The sequence below is a fragment of the Phallusia mammillata genome, chromosome 6, assembly GCF_965637545.1.
Source record: "Phallusia mammillata chromosome 6, kaPhaMamm4.hap1.1, whole genome shotgun sequence".
Lineage (NCBI taxonomy): Eukaryota > Metazoa > Chordata > Ascidiacea > Phlebobranchia > Ascidiidae > Phallusia > Phallusia mammillata.
In genome coordinates, this window is record NC_137257.1 from 19,419,944 (window position 1) to 19,430,589 (window position 10,646).

General features: G+C 40.4%; 1 protein-coding gene across 2 annotated transcripts; it reads left to right on the forward strand.

Moving 5' to 3' along the window:
* Positions 1-259: 259 nt before the first annotated feature.
* Positions 260-4,418, forward strand: LOC145234076 (uncharacterized). Of its 2 annotated transcripts, none has more exons than XM_080098854.1 (2): positions 260-346; positions 1,241-4,418. In XM_080098854.1, exons 1-2 carry the CDS (start codon positions 271-273, stop codon positions 3,835-3,837), a joined length of 2,673 nt encoding a protein of 890 aa, XP_079954980.1. In that variant the 5' UTR covers positions 260-270; the 3' UTR covers positions 3,838-4,418. The 2 variants fall into 2 exon arrangements, with proteins under 2 accessions (XP_079954980.1, XP_079954982.1); XM_080098856.1 differs by lacking the exon at positions 260-346 and adding an exon at positions 640-855.
* Positions 4,419-10,646: the final 6,228 nt, after the last annotated feature.

The following is a 10,646-nucleotide window of genomic DNA, read 5'->3' on the forward strand; positions in this document are numbered from 1 at the left end:
CGTGGTAAAAAGGTAGCTAGTGGGCTTTAACAGTATACGAAAGCAGAACCTTGTCAGTCGATTACCTCATTGCGTCAACAGTTTGTTTGCATAGTTTCCTGCCTTTTAAACAGACCCAGAGCAAAGGTTCATTGCTGTCAGGCTAAGCTGTTCCGCTCTATGTGGAATTAGAGGCGATGGGTGCTTGTGCAAGGGTGTACCTTTTTTAGTTTCTTTTTAGTTTGTGTAGTTATTGAATGATGTATGTTTTTTAGATCAAAATAGGTACAAATGGAAGCACCCAATGTAGTAATTAATACTGTTTATACGCAATTAAGCGTGGAGAGTGAAAGCAGCAACACTGCGGGTAAGAGTCAACAAATGCAAAACATAACTAAATAAGCAAAAGAAGTCATGTAGCTTCTGTATTAAGTTTAATATACTATTAGTTAAGAAGTAAAGAGTGCACATTGTATAACTTGAATACTCTAACAGCACAGTTTGGTTAATCCATAATTTGCACGAGTAATCCATCACTTACAGCAGGGGTGCTTAATTATAGCATGATGAATTAATGAACAATTACACTTTTAAAAGTATAATATGTCAATTTTATTATATTATGCAGGTTCAAGCTATACGAGCAAAAAAGCTTAAGGGCCACACTAACTTAAATTTGTTGTAAATTAACTAATTTTGTCATATAGCAACGTCTATGACTAAAAGCAATATTGGGGTTTAAACAGAAAATTGCGCAATCTGACTCTACTAAAAATAACTGAACACGACTTTGAAGAATACGTCTGCCCAAAACAACTAGAGACAGCGTTCGTAAACGATAGACTAACGTTACAATTAACGTGGAAGTGAACGTAGGTAAGAACGTCTCTAGTCTTATTGTCAGTGTAACTGTCTGTTCTTGCTACTCCTTTTAGGTTTATTAAACGCGAATATATAGTCAAGTGACCACGTCGAACTATAATTCGGGGCAAAGTGTCGCTCCAAACCAAACAATAAAAGTGGGGTTAAGATAAAGTTTTATGATGGCGAAACTGTTAGGGCGTAAGGTTTTACAACTAGTAAACGCGAGACAGGTAAACTTTTAAAGTAAACATGAAATTACTAAAGTGTCTGATGTGCCGTAAAACTAAATTACACACAGAATAACAAACACAAAAATGTAAGTCCGGCTGCTTCCAACTAACACCACATTACCAAAATAATACCCGTGAATTATTAACGCATCTTTTTCACATGACAGGAACTTCGGCGGGTCATGTACAAAACCACATGTATTCTATCAACAATGTTGGTAAGGTGACCCCTCGTTTCATCGAGTGCGAATCTTACCTGGATGCAAAACATCATCTGAGGGAGAAAGACGTATCGGTACTCCACCTCCAGGGGATTCCCGGATCAGGAAAGTCTTCGATTGTCCGAAAATTAGCTGAAGATTTTCCGTACAGCGCCGAAAGGGTGTGCGTGAAATGGCATATCGAATGCAACAATGTAAACCATGACATAAAAACACAACTGAAGAAACTTCTGGATCAAATGGCACACCATGAAATGTTGTTACGAACGAATGAAGCTGTTTTAAAATGTTCAGTTGATAATTTAATGGCTGGCAGATGCCAACAGTATGTTGATGTTCTTGTTTCTTCCAATCTTTCAACTCTTATTATCATTGAAGATCCAGGAAAAGATGACAAAACTTTCCTCTGTGATTTTATTACGTGCATCGACAAAATTCAAGTCAGTGAGAACAGAAAGTTTCACGTTTATGTAACTTCAAAATCCAAGAAAATTTGCGACTTTCCTAATTCAACCTGTTTTGCTAGGAAACAGATCGGCGGCCTCACCATAACAGAAGGCCTGAAACTGTTGGAAGTAACGGAATTGGATGGTGACCAGGAGAAAGAGGCCGCTACACAAATTATCCGAAAGTTAAGTGGATCTCCGTTGGGATTAATAGCTGTCAAAGCCGCAAAAAAGTTTTCTCTTAGCTTTAAAGGTTACCTTGAGCATTTAGAAGATGACAGTCTTATCCACAAAATCATTCAACGAGAAGAACAAAATCTTGAAAACCCTCCTCATCTTCACAAAGCAATATTGATTCTTTTGGAGCCCAATAGTGATAGCCCGAAAGCCTTGAAACAATGGAAAGCAATCGCGTCGCTTTCACTCATTCACCATGGCAACATACCACAACAGCTCATAGGAAGAGTCATGCAGCACTTAAGAATGAACGAAGAAAGCACTAAAGAATGCAGCATGCAAAACAAGGCAGATTCCGATGATTTTATTGACAAGTTCAATGATTACGGATTGTGCGAAGTGACAGGTCGGGAATATATGGAAAGAAAACTCACATTTCATGAGGTGGTTTTAACTGCTGTGAGACTTTATCTGAAAGGAACAGAAGAAATGGTTACTGCTGAGCACATAATGACTCTATGCTTGGCCAGCATTGTACATAAGGATTTAAGGAAACCTCAAATTCATGAGTTTATGACATCCATGTTGCCACATATACGCGCCTTGTTGAAGCGGCAAGTTTGTTCCCGAGACCTTTTCTTGCAATTCTGTCGTGCTCATCTTTACGAGGTTTTCGGAGCAGTTACAAGAAAGCAATTTGCAGGTGATGATAACCTAAAGGAAGCTGAGACGCAACTGACAAAGTCCGTCGAGATTTGGTTTGAAACAATACGTTCCATAAACAACAGCAACATTTCCCACGATACAGCTCTTGAACCATTAGCAGAAGAAACTTTGAAAGCCCGGGCAAAACGCATTGTAGATGAATGCGTTCAGGCAGGACAAAAGCTGCGAGACAGCAATAATTTCGACATCGAGAAATACATCAGTGTTGTTTTGCAACTAAAACCGAGTGAAATACGCCACTACTTTCAACAGTCTAGCCCAGAAGATGAAACTTTTTTTGAAGAAATTGTTGACTGTAGGATATCCGTTCACCCCTTGAAGCTATATGAGTTAAGACACAAGCACGAGGGTCTGTTTCTTGCAAGAAACAAGCTGTACGAAACTTACCTTGCGGAAAGAATAGCGTCAGTCCTTCATACCATGAGCGGGCTCATTAAGTCATACCACGGTGCTGAGGCGTTGGAGGTTAGACCTCGTTTCAAACTGTTTGCAACAATTGGTTTGAAAATTTGTGAAGAAGTGCAGAGACGGTATGAGTTTGCTCCAATATTCATACGTCTAACTGCTCATCGGTTGATCCGCATAAAATTAAAGAGTCTGACCCGTCTGCATACTGATAATCGCCGTGAAATCCTGGTTGAAACAAAAACCTTTATTCTTGAAAATCTTATGGGAGAAATCAATCGTCAAACTTTGGTCTTCGAGCACGGTATGTCAAAAGTGATTGATAAAGATGCTTTTGATTGCCTAAAACACGAATCTTCCGTCGTACGCATCAATGCAAAAGTCGTGTCTCTTGGTCCTGGTGATCACATTAACATCAACGAAGCTGACGCAGCGTGCGACGAACTCTACACAAAGGCCACCGACAATAAAGAATGGGAAATCTCTCCAAAGTGCCTTGTGTACTGTGGAAAGTACTGGGCCTCTCGAGGCCAATATTCCAAAGCTATAGATCATTTTGATAAGGCCCTGCGCTTTATAGATTTTCAAGGTCGAACCGAGACCTCAAGGTCGTATCCATGGGCTTGCTTTAACCATGCAAGGGCAGTTGTACGTGGCAGGCTGGCGAATCGTGCGGCAAGAAGCAAAACTCTTTGTGAAAGGGTTCTGGAAAATCGGAGATCTATATCACGAAAGCTTGTAGAAAACATTGAAACTCTGCTTCCAGAGTTGGTAAATTTGTCAAGCTAGACATGGTTCCGTTTAGCACAAGGCGTGACCGTACTGAAAAAGATTGTAACATGGTCTAGTTAAATCGCGTATTGAGTGTAACGGTTAGCTTTGGCTTTGCTTGTCAGTAAGTCATCCTAATTTTATTTTGAACAGAATTGTCAACATTAAAAGACTGCTGGCTTTGCCTATTAATTATTAACACTTGATTCAACAGGCGTTGGTTATAATTGTATTACGTTGATTTTTAGATATGAAACAACCAAGGGTGTAGTTCTGCTTGTTGTATGATTAGTAAATTTTTTTATTATTATTCGTGCAATCATTTATTTACCGAATTTAGCTGTGACTCCAAGCTATAGTCGTTTTGTGTCTCTTTGCTTTGCTGTAGTTCAAACACCATTGCGGCCGGCCATTTAAATCGCTTTTAAAGTGATGTGTTTGCTGCTGTCTGCACAGTTTGTAGTCAACCTTAAATATTTACTTGTGTGACATATAAAACTATCAATCATTCGTAAACTTGTGTTTAGTACGTTTTACCTTGATCATCGGTTGCTTCGCAGCAACCCGATCGATTTTTTGAAATGATGGTTGATGTGAAAGGGGGGGGGGGGGGGGGGGGGGGGGGCTAATACGTTCTTAGGAGAACAAAACATAATGTATGGGACCTTCTATGAGGTGAAAAGTCATGCAATGTAGTCGTGTAATGGTTTATCTAAAAACAGATTTTTTTGTAAAAGCATATAGAGCCAATAAATGATGAGCTGCAGACAGTGCACACTGTTTCGACCTATTTTTTGTGTTGGGTAGTAAGACTGTAAGAGTAAACATTTTAAAATCACATAGATTTGGATGGGCAATTAAAACTGTACAAATTTGGTTAACTAGGCTTGATTTTCTGTCCGTTATGTACAAGGATTAGAAAGGACATTTAATCCTCATTTATATTTGCTATAATTGGATTATAAGAGTTGCTTGCTGATTGCTGATATATATTCAAAGAACGGTTGCTGCCAGTAACTGTTTGCCTAGCCATCTGTCTGTTTGCCTAAATCACATACAACGAAGGTTTACGAGAGGTAGGATTTACGGTTTTGCCCTTAGGCAAAATATGAAAGCGTTTTTATGTATAATATGTCCTATAACATGTTCATTTGTTTGAATCTATTTGACCATCTCATGGGTTACGATAAAAATGTAAACGACAAAGCATTACACAGAAGTATGCACTTTAGAGGTTTTTTATATGAGACGATTTTGTACAGAAATAAGGCATAACCATATTGACGCATGGAAATCGACAACGTTGATCTCTTCTATTATGTGATCCGAAGCACTTTGGGCCAGCGTGTATGGAAAACCCTCTCCCTCCACGTTTAGTATCGACAAAGCACCAGCATTGCGGTGCTTATCACCTGGTCGTCTGTCTCTTGTGAGAGCACACATCCCACAGCTGTATCCGGGGCGTCTGTGTCAACGATGAAATGTTTCCTGAAGTCAGCAAGATTGGAGAAGTTAGCAGATGCGCCTTTAGAAGTGAAAAAGCCTGCTGGCACTTCTCGCCTAATCAGAAACGCTTCTCCTTTCCCGTCAGACGGGGAGTGGGGTAGCGATCAAAACAATTGGGCTACTCCAGGGAGATTTCGACGGCCGTATCAAACATTGGCTCGTCATGTCTCTCAGTACCTCCCCGACTTTTTCTTTTTTGTGGTGGGGCATCCTTCGAAGAGGTTGCCTAACGGTTGGTGGTTTCCCGTGTCAATGTGATGAAGCACGACTTCAGTCCGACTAAGAGTTTCTTTCGACGCGGCAAACGCATCTCTTTGTTCTCGTAACAGTTGGTCCAAATCGGGCCGTTGGTTATCTCGTTAAAAGGGGAAACTTCGATATCCTCTATGAGGCAATCATCAGCCGCACTCAGGTCTGGCATGGGTGAACTGAGCAAAGGCACTTTTGCTTCACCGGCGGATATGATATATGGAATGATAGCATATCCTGCATTGATGACCTTGCAAATGGTCCAAACCTAATATGACGTAGTGCTTTGATAGTTTACAACGTATACATCTGCTTAAATCGCGCAGGACCTGGGGGTAAAGACGAACGGGAGTTTACAGGCTTGTTCACGCCGACTGGTCGAATCTGTTGTTCCCAGGCCCGAGATAGTGTCGTTTTCTGTCGTTTACTTTGCGTAAGGTCCGCGTGTCTAGAAATGGACATTCACGTTTTTAGTGTCCTGTTCTGTCGTATTCGAAGCATCTGCATCCCAATAACCCTGCCAATCTGATCTATTCCCCGAGACTGTCTCCCCAATTCTGTAAACGTTACAGAATCCTGGAATAACGGCTTACCTCGAAAGTCCGATCTAACTAACATTGGTTTTTGCTAAAAGGGCATCACATGTTATTACATTATTTCTGGCACATCCGGGCTTGAAATTAGAGCCCGCACCCAAAAGTACAAGTCCGAAACCCGGCCCGAACCTGAAACGTTTTCAAGAAGCCCTTTTAGGTCTGAAAGTTTGATTGACAGGCCTATACAATAAAGCCACAGGAAAGAACAAGACATCAAACAATTGGTCTTGAACAAGGCGTTTAGGGCTGTTTGACATAAGGTCAGGTTCAACTGCTAGCCACTTAGCTAGTTAAATTTATTCATAAAAATACTGACACAGAGTGTAATGTCAGGCCCGAATCAGGCCCGTTTTTTGAAGAAACCTAAGCCCGAAAAGCCCGGCCCGACTTTTAAATCTGCGTCTAAATGTTAAGTTAAGATTTTTATATCGCGGTACTGGTTAGTAATTTTTGAACTAAATGTTTGTAGGTGGCGAAAATACACCTACAGGGTAAGAACTATAAGTTGGGAAGGATACTGAAAATGCCCTCCAGACGAATCACATTCAACAGACGAATCAAATCCACCAAATCGGTGTTTAAGTCAAGGGATGGTGGGAAGCACTGTTGGTGGTAGAGGGGAAAATTGGTGCCACCAAAGTTATAGTACAGTTTTGCATGTTAACGTTAAACAAGCCATTCTTTCCAACCTCCAAAGTTAAATCCATCTCCGAAATTCGGAGGTAAATTTTCGGTCGGGAAAGGAACCAGTTCATGGGATTGATGTTTCTAGAACTGGTTCGAGAGTGGTTGTTGCTTCTGGAACCAGTTCAGGTGTTGTTGTTTCTGGTGGAACCAAAGGTGTCTGCACGAACGGCCAACCTAACAGGAAGAAAATTAAGAAATGCATATACAACTCCAGTCAGAGTTTTGACCTGCTATGACAAATACTTTATATTGCGCAATTAGAGCTTAATCTACAAGACTCCAAATGGGAAAGGTTGTATTCTAAATTTAAGAGTAGAAAATGCATAGACTACAGGTTTAGTTTGTCGACTCAGAAATTAGCATCAACGCGAGCTTTGTACAGATCTGCTAGACCTAAAAAAGACGCCATTGAAAATCGAGCCTTGGATTGTTTTCTGTCGTGGGTTCGAGTCCCACCGCGGACTGGATTTTCCAGCCAATGCCTTGCCACAAAGGAATGCTTGGGCGACCAGCTTGATTAGGAATCACTGCTTCAATAGACCTGGCGTATTCTGATTTATATATGAGTGTGTCGTAGCCGCTGGTCTTCATGATCCCGTTATGATTTTTTCCTACTTGGTGGTTTTTGGCTTTTACACAAACCCAAAAGAGTGGCTGTGGTATGCAAACGGGAGGATAACTTTTACGTAAGTTCACGATAAACAAAGGAAAAAAATAAAAAATATACTTGACAGAAGAGCTCTACAAACTTGTTGTAATTCTCTGAAATTATGTAATAATATTTCTACAAATCGCGGCAGGAAAACTTTCGTTAGAAGTAGATTGATTTTTGAATATTACGAAGTTATTAGTACGATTTGGCAAACCAAAAAAGCAGACCGGATCAAATGACTTCGAGGACCGGTTCCGGCCTGCGGGCCGTAGTGACCCCTGTCCTAGATGATGAACCCATAACTATTATCGATATCTGTAAACAATGCAGGCACCACATGATACAGAATGGTACCGCACAGGACCACATGTTATTACAACGTACGCAGTTTTAATTGACAAATAAACTATAAATAAACGAAGATTTTTGTGTTCTGATCAACAAATATTTGACACAAGAAGAACAGTCATAACGACACAAAGTTCGTGAGCCGGTTTTTGGGTAAGGTTAGGGCTTTAGTTCGCAGAAAGGAATTAATTTAGGCCTGACTTTACACTTGGCCTTATTTGTGCCGCAATTTCACTGACTATCGGGTCTAAAACGGTCCTTGATTTACCAAAAATTTCACGATTATATTGCTGCTTTTTCAAACTACAAAAAAACACGTCGCTTGAACTTAACTTACATAAGAAACAAGACTTAAACCTGTTTGTCCGGACGTTTTTTCGACCGCGTTAAGTTGCTGTTTACAGATATGGTTAGCTTTGCAGGAACTTGCGCAATGCTGTAACTTGGCCGAATGGTATGCTTTATTTTTTCAAAAACAGCAGTTTCAGTAATGGATCAAAACTATCAACAGCAAGGCTTAAACTGACGATCACTGTTTGCCTTTTTCGACTATAAAACAGCAAAACCAATAGACGGTAAAATTCTTGGTTTAAACAAAATCAGTTAGTTTCATATGTGAAATATACTGTCTGATTTTGTTTAGAGTTTAGAAAAAGGATTTTATCGTCTATTGGTTTTACTGCTTTTTTTTAGTTTAATATTCGAGCGACTGTATTAAATATTAACTTTCTACCGTTTACTTGTGTTGGTATGGAACAATTGTAATCTAATTTGTTTAATTATATGATGCAATGTCACTTTGTTGGGGTACAAGCTGGCATTTTATGATCTTAAAACCAACAACATAAATCTTTTGTTGATTCCATATTTCAAAACAAATCACAAAACAATATGTTCACCAGTTTGTTTTCCTGTGTCACATCAGCAAATGACACATATGACTAGGAACAGCCAATCAGCGATCTTTTTCCCATGTCCAGGTCATTCCTGACAAAGTCATTTGTCTTGTGGTGTTTGCGGCGTTCGGAGGTGGAAAGATCGTGAAGCAACAAGGTAAATCCAAGTTCGGCTTTTATTGACTTTACCACATAGTCAGAAGTATTAGGAAAACATTGTAAATCATTCAGGTATTTGAACCGGAGTGCAATAAACGTTCTAATTGTTAACAAGATTATTTAAAATAGAGTGGCGTTGCATGTTTAAACTGCATCATGAATGTATATCAAGATGTTAGTTAGTCAGCGTTAAATGCGTTTTAACGTAAATATATTAAATAAACATATTTATAAATCATTTCTTCTTTTGTTATGCTGGGGTTACAAACCTAACTCAACCAGCAACTATAAAAGCCAGATAAACAGTTCACTTCATTAGGCAATTGCAACGTGCTTTGGGCATTGTGACGTTACAAATGCTGGAGCGCTTTTAGAAATCGGCGCCGATTTTGGAACCTGCAACGCGCTTTTATGCTTAAGGCTTTTGGCTTCAACTGTGTTTTAGATTTATAATTGCAATTGGTAGCACAATGTACACTGTACTTAACATGTAACTTTGTTTACAGAATCCGAAGTTCTTCTACTCTGCGAACCCGTCAGCCTTCATTCATCACCATTTGTCATCAACTTCAAATATTAATTTGTATGTAAACATAGGAGCCTGTCGTGGGTCAACCGGAATTGCGGAACTGTTAGGCCTAACTTAGTTTAACTGGCGCTAGGGATGAGTGACCTATTCTTTGTTCGAGTTGGACCCGTAAAGGAAGTCTTCCTCGATCAAAGAAAGGCCCAAGTCTTCAGGAGTGCTTCTATGTCAGAAAGTTGGCGCTAGGGCTAGAAATACAGGGGCACTCAATAACTAAGGTTAGGCTAGGTAACATAGGTAGGGTATGTTTGGGGTTCGCGCGCCACATAGGGACTTTAGCTTAGATCGATTTCTAGCTAGGTGTGGCACGTTGCTAAATGGCTTTAGCTCAAATAAGGTGCGTATAGAAACACGGCCTGGGCATGGCCTCGACCGCATTGCATTGGCCGCGGTGTAGGCAGGACCAAGTACGGACACCGCTACTTTCAATGAAGACTCAGGCACTTTCGAGGGGGCCGGCTTTGCATGTAGCCCGAAAAGTCCTGTGAACCACCCTGATAGGGCGCAAACTGATGTTAGTTTTTCCCCTATCCCTGCGTTTGCGTAAAATACTTGGGCCCTTAAGGGGGGACTCGTGGGACAAGGGCAGTGACGCAGTGTTGTTGAGTTATACGCCTTAAAACGTCACTGTCTCTTTCAAACAAACCTTTGCGCCTATGCTAACTGTAAAATTAGGGATGTTGTGGATTTTTTTCGGGTTTTGACCAGCTTTTTTTATCCATGCTTGTACATCCGTTTCAAAGTTTTCCTCACTAAGAAGAGACTGCAAATTGGATATCAAACAAGTGATTTAATAACTTCTGTAAATCGCCATGTAGTTTTTACAATAACTAAAATTTTCGCGGAATGAAAAGCTCCAAATTTCCCATTTTGCTGGTCAAGCCTATTTTTTGTGTGGATTTAAGTTTATTTATTACACATACTTACTCCAGTTCCGTTTTCCTGCTTGACCCGGCCATCTAGTCAGTATGGGGCAATGGCATCTTGGATGGTTGTAAAACACGACAGACTCGCTTTCTACTTTTCTAGGCTAATTTGCGGCGGTTGTATGCAGAGCAGTTAGTTGAGGCAAGTTTGTGTACTTATACGTTGGCCGCGCGGGGACGATGGCGGTTCGAACTTTGTTTCAGGTTGTTATTCAACAAATC

Excerpts from the sequence above, each read along its gene's own strand:
- LOC145234076 (XM_080098854.1), top strand. The coding sequence starts at position 271 with ATGGAAGCACCCAATGTAGTAATTAATACTGTTTATACGCAATTAAGC. Across the intron at positions 347-1,240 it reads TGAAAGCAGCAACACTGCGG|GAACTTCGGCGGGTCATGTA; the intron begins GTAAGAGTCAAC and ends TTCACATGACAG.